This window comes from Grus americana, chromosome 1, assembly GCF_028858705.1.
Source record: "Grus americana isolate bGruAme1 chromosome 1, bGruAme1.mat, whole genome shotgun sequence".
Classification (NCBI taxonomy): Eukaryota; Metazoa; Chordata; class Aves; order Gruiformes; family Gruidae; genus Grus; species Grus americana.
Genome location: NC_072852.1, coordinates 45,052,166 through 45,065,538, shown reverse-complemented (window position 1 = coordinate 45,065,538; position 13,373 = coordinate 45,052,166). Strand labels below are relative to the sequence as shown.

Sequence of the window (13,373 nt, the reverse complement as noted above, 5' to 3'; positions counted from 1 at the left end):
TTGCTTGCTTCAAAATCCCTGACACTTGGCAAACTTTCAAAGGCCAAAAATTCAAAGTTGGTTACAATTGAATTTGCTCACCTGACTCATCTGTGTAGAACTGAAGCACGGCAGATGGACCAAGCCCTTTTATTGTTCTTGCAGCTGCATAAATGCTGTATAATGTGAATGGTAGAAGGTCTTCCAAGATGATGAAATTATTGGTGGTAGAAAATGAGTTATTCCTTTCTGGCCCAAATAAGTTTAAATCATAACTTATTATAATACCACTTGGCTTAACAGGAGGGTCCCATGAAAGCATAACTGAGGTAGTTGAAAGATTGGAAAATGTTTTGATTATAGGTGCTGATTCTGGGACTACAGGAAGAAATAAGAAAGAGAAAACCAAGGATAACCTCAGAAAAATGAGAGTTACAATGAAAGATGTCTTATAGGTATCAGTTAAAGTTGTGCTTTGAGTGGAAGAGTCTGTTTCATGGTCACAACACAGAAATGTGTAGCAGTTGTTTGTGTCATTGTATAACAAAAAAGCTTTAAGTAACATGAGAAAAATAAACACAATGATCTTTTTTTCTTTTAAAAAGCTATTTGGGGTTTTTTTTTTCTACATTTCCTTAGGAGTTAATAAAATATACTTATCTTACCATCTTCATCAGTTCTTATATGCAGACTTAGAGCATGCAGTTCAGAAGATCCTTTATCAGTGGCTGGTGTGATTTTCAGAATGTAATCAGTATATTTCTCCAGATTGTCAAAAATTAGGCTTGTGTTGTAAGTAAGTAAAGACAATATCTTGTTGGTTCCCAGTTGCAATAAACTTAGAGAAACATGAAAGAAGACTAAGCCATTTGGCTGGGATGGTGGAAGCCAGCTTACATTTACAGAAGATGAGGAAATGTTTTGATAGACCAGATTTTCAACAGAACCATCTGGGACTATGAGAGATAATAAGCAAAAAATAAATGCATGGATTACAGTAATAAAGAATCCAAAACCAAAACAGAAATAAATGCCCAAAGTATGATTAGTTTGTAAATCTCATTTGCAATATTTTGTACAACTTTTAAAATAATTTATGCTTCACTATTGAAAGCAAAATATTTTGAAGGCATATATGAATAATCATCCATTTTTAATTTGATTAATAAAAAACCTCTTAATGATGGTTTAAGACAATATTTTTATTGCTTGTATCCAAAGAAGAAGCTTGTGTATTATTTGTAGTATTATAAAGCAGAGTCAGATCAAAATGTCTTCCTTGCCAAGAAAAATACTGTATCGTTCAAAAAACAGTACTTAATGGATTTTTTTTAACTTTGCCACCATAACAGTAAAAAAATGTAAAAGTTAGAGAATATTTAATAAATGGAAGCACTGATATACACTGAACATTAAAAAAGTTATTAACTTACTATCCTGATCTGTATACACATCTATTATTTCACTGGTTTTGTTTCCATCTCCAAAAGCTGTGCTTGCAGTTAACCATAGTGTATAATGGCTGTATTTTGCCAAGTCATCCAGAACTGCAGACTGGGGCATACTGGCATCGCTGTCATTACCATAACTCGTGAAGTTCTAAAGAAAAAAAAAAGTGTTGTCATTGAAAATGTTATTTATTCATTGATTTCTGTTTCTAGTCTCCCATTTAGCCATCACCACCACCAAGAGATACAATTCACCACAGTGTTCAGGAGACATAAACCTACATTTTGGCTCCTAATTAGTTGTGATTTTTACTGAAATACTCAAGTAATTTATTGTATGATGTCTATTGTTATTCCTTGTAAGTATTACAAAGTACATAATTGGCTCCTCCTGTTTGTAGTTGTTGAATGCCAATCCATCTTTTTTTAAAACACATTAAATCTGGAATATTGCAATGTGTTTATCCATATTGAAAACAACAAAAAGTATCATCTACTAATTGTTCATAGATTACATGACCACACATGTGATTGCCTTGCCTAATCTGCATGAAGCAAATCAAAGGACTTCTCTCACTTTATTCCATTTTTGAGAGTAGATCTTACAGAAAATTGTCTGATTTTTAATTTAAAACTTCCATTAGCAGAGACCTCACTGCAACACTTGATAAACTATTCCTTTTGTTAGTTGTTTTTTCCATTAAAATCATGCCACTATTTCTAATGCAAACATCTATACCCAGTGAATTGTGTTAAACTGAAGGAACCGACAGAATTTCTTTTCCTTGTGCAGTTATTTGCTAACAAAAAGATAGTCCCACTTTCTTTTGAACTCTATAAAAACAATTCTGCTAAAACTGTGACTGTTGCAATAGGTTAGTGCTCTAGATCAGTCCCTCTGAGGAGGCTATTCCTGTTTGGAATCAAACATTTTGGAAAATGAAAAGGAAAAAAAAAATATAAATTCAGATTATTTATGTAAGGTCAGCTGTACCACATAACTGAATGTGTCAAATCACCCACTGCTTTATGGGAACCTGACATAGATGATCCAAAGCAGTTGGTTCATGATTTGAAAACTGTTGAGAGGTCCTGTACCCGTAAGCATATTCTGCTCCAGCATTGGGTGGGAAGTCACAACTTTGCTTCTGATTCAGAGTCAGTATCATTCCTCTCCAGCAGCCACATTGTTGAGCAGGTGGCATGGGCAGCACTTCTCAGGACCAAAGAAGTCCTCCTAATTTTTCTACATAGCAACATTTTCATGGTGAGCTGGATTTTGCCCAACCCCCTGATGAATTGCCTAGTACACATTCCAGTTATTTGGCCTGCCCACTATTTTTGGTGTTACATCTGATTCGCACCCTCCATTACCTTAAAATCAAAGCTGGCATTAAATTAAACACTTTCCTAAAAAAAGAGAGGCTGTGATAGCAGACTAACTGAATCAGAAGGAAGGTGACTGTCATGTTTGCATATTTAAATTCAGAAATCCACATATAAACACAGACATACTAAAAAATGGGTTATATTTCTCTGGAGGAAAGTTCCTACTGAAGAAGTCACTGTGATACGCTCTACCAAACAGTTGACTCAGTATTGTGCAAATTGATAATTCAATATGCAATCTTGAAGTCTGTCACCAATACGCATCAATTTATATATCCAACATAACAATTCACTGGGGTTTTTTTGTACAGGCAAAATTATTTTATTTCTGCAGAAAACAATAGGTGATATTCTCACTCATGTCCCTGAGATTTTTATACCAATATCTGAAGAACTAGTTTTGCCTACAGTCACTAGTGCTCACGTAACATAAATAAGTAAATGGGTTTTTTGGCAATGAAAATGTAAGCTTTTGTTTTGAATGCAGGAAAAAAGCTGCACAAATTGGTGATATAAATTTCTGTATCCACTCCTATTAACAGCCTTAAAGCACACTGTTAGGTTTGTCTGAAAGATTAGATTAAGTCAACATCAGTCAAAATACTAAGAAATTCCACCTTAATACATTACTTTCTTCTAAACATAGGTGAAAGCTCTCACTATCTTCACGTAACTAACTAAAAAAGGCTGGGAAGGGCTTTGCTTTACACTTGGGTAAGGTAAGGTACAGGAAAGAGAGGATTAAATTCTAAGGTATTTATTAAACTTTTTGATGCTCAAGCACAGTATGAAAGAAAATACTTTCTAACCCAGAACCATCCTGTTATTATTCTTAGATATTGTAATTATTAATAACTAGTAATTGATAATAATATCTAATAATAAGATTAATACATACCTTAAATAATTCTGAGTTTTCAAGCTAAAATTTAAAGATACCACATCAAGTTTTGATTCTAGATTTGATGGGAATTTATTGGTATGAACAAGGGAAAATCCAGCTCTTAGTTTAAAAAGCATACCTTTACAATTTAGTCAGCTGTCTGGCAGTTAAGGAGTCAGTGAACCAACATGAACACTATAACAGGCTTTTTGGTGGTTCAACAAAAACTGTTTTAAGAGGTAGTCCCCTTATTTTGAGGAGCCCAAGGACTGGGGACTACCTCAAACTTCTGATATGGCAAAATATTAGAAAAGAATGAACACATAATTAAGAGTAAGGGTGAGCAGGAAGAACTGTGTGGGTACAAACTGAGAAAATGAAACTTGCACTAATTGTACCCTAGGGATAGAACACTATAGGAAGTTTTACAATTAACCGTGGCTGCAGATGAAAGCAAACAGCTTAGGATCTTTGGCTACAGCTGAAGAAATTCTTCCTTCTGTCCCCTTCTTCATCCATACATGAAAGAAGTTTTGACATAGCAAAGTATCAGATTATTAAAAGCAGCTAAGTGTAAGCAATACACACAGGCCATGAAAGTGTCAACAGAAAGTAGTATCTTCTTCGCCCCAGGAAGCAGCAGAAATTTCTAGAGGCATAAAGCTGTAATTAGTTGTATACAGATGACACACTGCTCCTGTTCTTCACTGTGAACCATTTTCCCCTGTTCTGTTTCCTTCTTTAGGCTCCGTGTATTGCACTGCTGTTTTGAGTTAAGAGTATCGCGTACTTGACTCTGGCAATCAGGTGAGAGTGGTGACACTGTGAGGGCTAATCCAAGCCATCCCTCGAGGAGTGTCATGTACACCAAACTAAGCGAAGATATTTGCTTTTTGTGTGCTGTACCATTCTGAGGCTATCTTCTGAAAAAATTGCAGTGTATTTTAGGGAAAGTCCCCTTTTATCCCTATGTTGCTCATATTGGTGAAAGATATGTTTGATTGTTAATATACTACATTGCTTGCATCCCAAGGGCAGGCCAAACTGATTTTCACTCTTAACTGTATCCAGTCATGTTCACTTAAGTTGGCTTAAAGTACAGGGGTTGGATGTTTTGGAGGTCTAATGTTCAGTCTCTAGAAGGGCAGTGGGCTTTTTTTCTCTACTTAGCTCCTGGTTCTCCTGTCTGGTTTGGAGAGCAGGACAGTTGTCATCTGTACTGAAATTCCTACACTAGAGAACTTTCTCCAAGTGTAAATCTATATTTGTAATTAGCACCTTTCCCACTTTGTTGCTAATCAAAACACAAGTGTAGAGAGATTAAATAAAAGCATTTATTCAAGTCCGTATGATTCCTTCAAGCATCATGTCAGGAAACCACGGAACAAAATTTGCAAAGCTGCTATTGCAAATAGCGAAAGCTCGAACTGTAGGAATCCGGCAGCATCACAGAGAAGTGACGTGAACAAGAGGTACAGTGCCATGTCATCTATGTAGGAAGTGCTCTTGGTCAGAATATGTCATATCTTTACTGCCCTGGGGCAGAGTGGTGATCATAAACCGAAAAATAGCATTTTCCCTAGATCTATGGCAGCAGAAGATCAAAGATAAAGTTGGACTTGAACTTAGCCTAGTGCAAGTGATGGTTTCTTCTATTTGGTTGCCAGTCATTCCTCCCTCTCTGACACTTTTTCTTTTACAACCTGTCAGCATCCCCATAGAAACAGCCCACTCATATACCAAAATCCTCAAATCTAATCTCCATCACTAAATTTTTCCTTCTGCTGTTCTGGTTCTGAATCCTAGGTCTGAGCATCGCAGGCCTTCTGACTGGACAGCCACAGTGTGATTTTTCATGTAGACCTGCAAAGCAAAGACACTATACATTATTTTTCTGCCCTGTGAGGTGTGTAACTTTTTTTTCTTTTTAAAGGAAAACTATTTTTCCTGCAAGTTTCTGCATCATGTTAAGGAGTAAACTGCATCCTTTATCTCAGGTCTTTTGCTTTTTTCCCCCCTAAACAAAATGCTTTACTCTGCAGCTACTATCTTTCTGCTTTTAACACTGCTGTTTGTGATCAGTACTTTATATTCATTGGGATTTAATATGCCTGAGGAGTTTCAGAACATGTGAGGAGAAGCGAGAACTTGAGACAACAGAATAGTAGTAGTTTTAGTATGACTTTTATATCTATTTCAGATTATGACAGCATTGGAAGATGTTAATTTTCTTGAGATACTTCAGTTGGGATGTTTTTTCAGGCATCTAGAAGATATGCCTTAAGACTTAGACCTCTGTTGTTATGTCCTGACAAAGAAGCAGATGAAAGACTGGCAGCAAATGGTTGCCTACAGCAGAAGTCTGAGCAGGTGGAGTTCCTAGAAATGTGAAAGATCATCTATTTTTTTAGTTCTCCTATATCATTTCCCAAACTGAAAATATAGTTCAGATAAACATAAGCAGAATGGTGACCTAGATACAGAATATTCCAACCAAGGATTATGTCTTTCCAAATGCGTGCAATACAAAACTTACCAACAGACCCGGCAACTACATGGTTATACTTCTAACTTACAGACAGTTGTAAGCTGTATGTGTGCATGCAATCATACAGCTTACAACTGTCTGTATATGTCATATATATATATATAAAAAATATAGATGAGGCTGGCTTTCACACATGCCTGCCTCTGTTGTACAAAGAGTAATATAAAATATCTGACAGAAAGGAACAGGGGAGAATTGTTTTTTTCTCCTGTTTGAAATCTATCTTGCACCCACAGGAATGCCAAGGTACAGAATAGGAGTGCAACGTAGATACAGTAGTTGCCATGCCAGATAGTGAACAGAGAGGCATCTGAAGGGCAGAGGGAGTTAAGGGGGGCAGACAGATTAGGAGTGGATCATGATTTGAGAGATTAAAGATGATGTCCCATGGCCACTAAGAGGCAGATGTAGCAGCAGCTGAAACCTATCTTCTCATAGCTTTCTGCTGAGGGATGGGTTAAATATCAAAGCTGAAAGGTTGAAAACGGTAGTTTCCACCCCTAGAAGTGGAGCTACTGTCAGCGATTTTCTGCTGTCCACCGCATAATATGCCAAAGCAGCGGTAACTTCCACCCATGCCACCATCCTGTCCTTGCCGAACTACACTACATGATAATGAAACTGGACCCTCACCTTGTTGGGGCAATGCTACTGTGCTCCATCTTCCCGATCTTGCTCCTTCATTTCCAGAGTCCTGGGCACATCCAGAGAGATTATAGCTCTCAGTGTATCAGTTTCACTTCACTCATTAAGCTCAGAGTTCCACCTTCCTAAAGGCTGGAGTAGCCCAAGTCTGTAGTCCTCCTCTAAAATTGCTTTAATTGTCCAATAATTAGATAAATGTAGACACTCTTCATAGCATGGACTAGTTCAAGTAATGCTCTCGTGCTAAGGTTTCTCCAGGGCTTTGTTAGGCTAAGAAAAATGCTGTTGGTCTAGAAGCGTGTGCAAGCAGAGGTTGAAGCTCTGAACTGTAGCCCTAACTTTAATCTCATCAGAATGTGAATTCATGGCACGGTCCTGCTTGCATCTGAAACTATGCAGACAGAGCCTGGCAGGCACACAGCTTCACAGAAGTCAGAGAAGTGTATACACTGAAGTATGTCAGCAATTATTCTGTACCAGGTATTTGTAAAATTTGTGAATTTTTTTTCCAGCTATCCTCAAACACATGCATACCTCACACTAGACATATCTTGAGCATAAAGTTATGCAGTAGATGTAACTTTTCATGCATTAGTTTCTTCATGACTTTATATGTCTTTCTTTTCTTCCATATGTGTAAAGCTAGTAACCAAAAACCTGTGAAGGAAGCTTATTTCTTATTATATTTCTGTATCATAATAGATTCTTAGAAAGGAGAACAGAAAAACTACATATACAATTAATAAATGTGGTGCATAATTAAGGATGAAAGTAGCAAAAAAAAACCTATGTGGAAATGTGCAGATCACCAAAAAATTATAAATAAAATTTTATTTGTCTTTTATGCTTTAACTTAGGAATCTCAATATCTTTGTTTCAATATACTAAACAGTAATTTCCTTTTGAGAGTAACAAAAAAAGAAATAATAATGTATTCACTACTTGACATCAATATCTTCTTATTTTCAGTACTGTATAAACATGCATTAAAAAGTAAAACCAAAACTGTTACAGAAATTTATTCAAATTGATAGTATAGACTAAAATAAAGAGTGCAATGAATATAATGGAGTTTGTGTCTCTCTATATATGTTGTGCATATATATGTATTACATGTATGTGTGTGTATATGCATGTACATATAAACTTTGCAATACAGATTACACAAAACCTATTTGCTTTAATGCTTAATGATATGAATGTCCAATGAGATGCACAACGCAACACATATGATTACAAGATGTGTTTCTATAAGTTAAAAAACCTGCCTTGTGATAAAACAATATATTGTGAAAAAACAATATATTGATAACTATAAAACTGATTTAATCTTTAATGAATTCTACCAAAAAAGAATATAAAAATAAGCTTACCTGTATGAATATTCCTGAATTATTTTTGAAATAAACTGAGTAGTACAGTATATTTCCATTAGGCTTTTGAGGAGGAGACCAGAATAGCGTTATTGATGTGGAAGTAAGGTTTCTGTACACAACATCTTTCGGTGGATCACTTGGTGCTGGAAAAATGTTAAGTTTTAGCATACCTAACTCAAGATTTTGTGTGTTATAGTGCCCAAGAAACATCCACAACATCCTATGTCAAATTAAATGTATTTCTGATTATGGTATAAAAACTGCTTCTGGAAATGGTCAAATAGTAGATGTAAATAAATTTTTAGACTCCTTTTTTCAGATACATTTGTATTTAGCTGCATTTGTAAACAGATGATCTTTTCCTATAGAGTTTGTCCTGTACTTACTGGTTTGGGCACATGGAAAGTCTGATTTGCAGACATGGAAGTTGACTGAGTTAAGCCTCTATGCTCCATATATAGTTAATAGGAAAAAAAGGGACTTCTTTTTTCAGAAAACCTAAATTAAAAGCCTTGTTGTCTCTTTGCTGATTATAAACAGAATTTAGGCTCCCAATTCATGTAGGTAAACCAGATACTTAAACTTGGAAAGTATGATAATTTCTGGTTTTCCTCTTTCCTCAGCCTATTAAACGTGCAAGAAGGACTCTGTAAGTCTTCTTCAATTAGCCTCTCCTCCTTTCCTGTAAAGAATAGCAGCATATAGTCCTTCTCAGTAGCACAGTGATGTAGGAGACTCAAATTCAGTTCCTTAAGTCAGCTTAAGAGAATTTAAATCCATATTTCTCACCATCCAAGTGTTCTACACATCATGTAGTAGAGTATTAAACACTCTAAGTTATCTCTTTTGCTTTGTGCTGTTCTAGTTTGTATAAAAGAGTGAAATATTAATTGGAGGAGGAACTCCAGGATCAGTGCCTAAAAAATCCTGCCCTGAAAAGTCAGTTAATATTTCCACAGCAGCTTCAATAGCAAAGACTGGGAATACCTACAACCTGATGATTTCAACAGTCTTTTGAAGGATGGCTTGGATAGATGCTAATCCTGCCAGGGATTGTGTGTTGGGAAGTTAGTTTATCCATGCAGGATGATTCTCAAATATGCCTACATACTATCCACTTTGGAACAGAATGTAGCAATGTAATTGATGGGAAAACCAGAAACAATAATTAAACTGAATGACTTTCAAAGCACAGTATATAGTATGATCATTCATAAAAGTTATCTACGATGTTGGAAGTATAACATCATTAAACTAGAATAAACAAATCAGTGTACACTTACTGATTTCATTTTCAAATTAAAACCATTTCAGACTTGTAAGACAGACTCTAAAGAGTATTTTTCCTATCAGAAGTTGTATCACAGCAAGATAAAGAAAAGAGCTATTAAAATATATTATAAAATGATTTGATTTATTTCAAAATTTAAAATTTTATTATTTTAATCTTACCTGTCTCAAAGGGAAATGCAAAGTTTTGCTCAGTAAATTAGCAGAAATACTCATCATAATTTTATAGAGCCATATATACATGTACACACACACAGAGACAGGTAGAAGGTATCTTCTTGACTAGAGAAATGCCATTTCTACTTCAGTAGCTTTATTAACTTAAATAAGGCTGACATAAATTTAAGGCTGAATGAGATTGAAGAGTCATACTATATATAAGCTTACCTCCTTCAGAAGTTCTGAATATTATAGTATCACTTTTTATGTTGCCATCTCCAAATCTTGTACTTGCTGTTAGGTAAGCGCTATACTCATAGTTATTTTCCAGGTCTGTGAACTGCAATGATGTTTCTGTTACATTAACACTCCTTTTTGACATTTTATTCCTAAAGAAAAAGTATTTTATTAATTATATATACACACCATTTCTGTATGTATACAACTATGGCATATGATATAAAACTGAAAAATGCAATATTGCGGTAAATACAAATATTTTAGGCTTTAAAAAAAGACTGGGATAACTTTTGTATTTTATGTTGAAAAGCTTGCTTTTGCACTGTTGCATCACAATAGGGCTCTTAATTTTGCTTTAAAAAACCAACCAAACAAAACCCCGACAGAAATATATTTCTAAATTACAGCAGCAAAGACAATGATTATATGGAATATCAGGGAGGAACATGTCCATCTAGTAAATGCTATTAAATGGTTCTGTGGTACCCTTGGGAAGGACACAGTAGGGCATAACTAAACTGTCTCCCTGGACAGGAATAGCGAAATATAAAAAGATTATAGCAGGGAGCATGCCCTACTGTGACTCTGTGAAATTGGTCAGAAGGCTGAAGTTATAAATGGAATAATAGAAGATGATATGGAACAGGAATTAGCTGGTGCTGAGTTAATTCTGGTGGAATGTAGCAGGGGATCAGAATGGAACTCTAGTCAGGTCAAAACCCGCCTAGAAAGACTACAAGATGTAACATTAATAAAACACTGGTATTAGCATAGGTATGAAATGATTATCAGAAAGTAAAATAAGATACAGAAATAACTAACTTGAATTTAAAAAGTCTGATATTCCTCATTAAATTAATGTAATATTTTATGAAAAAATAGCAGGAAAAAAGCTAGCTAATGTTCCATTCCTGCAGAGATTTCTGTATGAGTGAGTTCCCTGTGCCTTTAATGGGATTTTATACAGGGATGATAATTTGACAACTAAACCCAAATATCTTGCTCCAGGAGTGACTGTGGAGGTCTTTACAAACAAGAGAAAGAGTTCTAATTCTAAGAAAAAGAAAAGGGAAAGGCTGATTCAAAATTATTAGATGGGTTAATTTTCATCCCTTGATAATGAATGTCCTGTTAACAAAGATCACCATCTGATACCCCTGAAATAAAGTTACATTAACAAACAATTGGAATGAGAAAATGCATGAGAATGAATAAATTAAATTCTCCCCATCCCTTTCAGATTTTGAGTGGAATGTCTCTTGATGTGGGAAACATTCTTGGTAACAGAGAAAGTTAACAACATTTACATTTTCCCCAAACTTCTGACATTTTGAATACTCAGTAAAGAGATACAAAAGGTTGCAGCTGCAGTTACCAAATTCTATACAAAGAAAAGATGTCTTTTCTTGGATCTTTGCCCAATATAGTCTTAGTATGGAAAAAGTAGCTGGTTTTAATTTAAGTAAGAGTTAGATCCACAGCTTAGTGCCGCAAACACTTCCATTCTGAGTAATTGCATTCTTATAATATCTTATTTGCCAAAAAATGTTTCCACAGTCAGGCATAGCTAGGAAGAAGACGAAAAGCTTGGGGCGTTTCAAGAAAAGTTGATATTCTGTTTAGAAACAACTGAGATTGCAATCAAAATAAGAAAACACTGCTCAAAGTGAGTGCAGTCTTCACAGACAATGAGAAAGTACCTAGCAAAATAAGCTAAGCCAAGGAATTTTAATGAAGAACAGTATTATTAAGTTTTAAATTAGATCTTTCAGAAACCCATACAAAAGAGGTTCTAAGAAATTGCACACTTTCACTTGACAAAGACAGGTACCATATTTTCTTAAAAACCTATACCTCAAAGTAGATCTAGTCAGTAAATATCTCACAAAAAAATTTGCTGAACAGGATAATGCCAAAAGACAATAGCTATATACTATTTCAGCATTTTTGTTAATATGCCTTTAATACTCTAGAATTGCAGACTCAGGGAGTATGAGTTTGTAGACTCAAAGCATGAGGAAAGTTGCTTTGCTTCCTGCTACCACCCAAAACCACCTTGTCCTGTGACAAATTCCATGAAAGATAATAACAATGAAAATGTTACAGATACTACCCTTTCTGTTCTAGTAGTTGTGGATCCTTGTTCTCAGTCCATTATGGAAAGGTTACCAAATTCTCTGTAACTGTTGCAATATATTTAAGAGAAGGAACATTTATTTAACGTCTGTATTAACCTTCCTCTTTCTGCTTTATTGAGAGGCTCTGGGATTAACAGTTTCCCCCAAAATATATTAAATGCTTCCCAAGAGCAGCAACTATGGCACAACAGTTTGCCTTGTCAAATCTCACCCTCCAATGCATCTTATGAAATTGTATAGAAAATTCTGTTAAGTACTTAAAATTCTGCCCCCTCTCCCTCCCCCCCAAAAAAAACCCCACAAAAAAACCCCCAAACCCAAAACCTCCAAGGAAGGAGAGAAGTTGTGGCCCCTTTGAAGGCAATGGGAGTTTTTCTCCAATGCCCTTCCCTCAAGATGATACCTAATGCCTCTCTAATTTTAGATATGGCACAGTAAGGACAGATAAGACAGAGCAAGGAGAATATGGAAGGAAAAAGGACAAGGCTTACTGCAAAAAGTTATGTGGTTGCTAAATTCAAACATTTGGAAAGATGGATCAATTAACAGTTTTTAAATAATTCTTACTAATTCATTTGTCAGAATAACAAAAGCAGTAAGCTTTCAGGCAATATAAGTATAAAAAGTTGAATAACCTCAAGTCTTTGAACACAGCCTGTATCAAATCCATAATCCTTATTGTGAAGTGACTCTTTCCTAGCTAGAGGATAGTCTTTAATGTTTTGTGTGGTTAAAGAGCACCTAACCTTGCCAATACAGTAGAATTAACAAGACAACCCAAATTTAACTTTTCTGGAAAGAAGAGCTCACTCCAGTTCACTTTATCACCAACTCAACTAGAAGCTAGAATTTAAAAAAAAAAATCAGTAGGAACTGAGGCCAAACTCTATCCCCAAACTGTCAAGTAGCATTAAAATAATAAATGTTAGCTCAATAGTAGTGTGTCTATAAAGACTGCTGATTTGCACATCTGGTTCACATCTCATCAGGTGCATGTTAGCATTTGCTTCCTGCACCTTAGTAGTGGCAATAAAATGGTACAGCATAAACGTGATATACTAAAGTGATTAATAACAAAATCTTTTCACTCCCAGTAGAAGTTATACATGGATCTTTGAAGAGATGCCACACCAGTAGCCCAAACTATGTTATGCAGAGAATAGGACAGAAGCTGCAAGTTCTATAGTGACAAAACTCCGTTTTTCTTAAAGGTGAAGAAAGATCCCAAGAGAGATGACAGAAAAAGACAGAATTAGTGAAAAAGAAAGGGTAGATAGA

At 35.4% G+C, this 13,373-nt stretch overlaps 1 protein-coding gene across 10 annotated transcripts in view; it reads right to left on the bottom strand.

The window, feature by feature from the left end:
- The window catches only part of PTPRQ (protein tyrosine phosphatase receptor type Q), a 141,977-nt gene that overhangs the window by 67,123 nt on the left and 61,481 nt on the right, over positions 1-13,373 (bottom strand). For all 10 annotated transcript variants that reach the window (XM_054832907.1, XM_054832917.1, XM_054832924.1 and 7 more), the window contains 5 exons: positions 9,946-10,106; positions 8,266-8,411; positions 1,413-1,578; positions 645-935; positions 82-357 (listed from right to left, as the gene is read on the bottom strand). In XM_054832907.1, the coding sequence (XP_054688882.1) occupies positions 82-357; positions 645-935; positions 1,413-1,578; positions 8,266-8,411; positions 9,946-10,106 (1,040 nt within the window). The remainder of the gene's footprint in view (positions 1-81; positions 358-644; positions 936-1,412; positions 1,579-8,265; positions 8,412-9,945; positions 10,107-13,373) is intronic.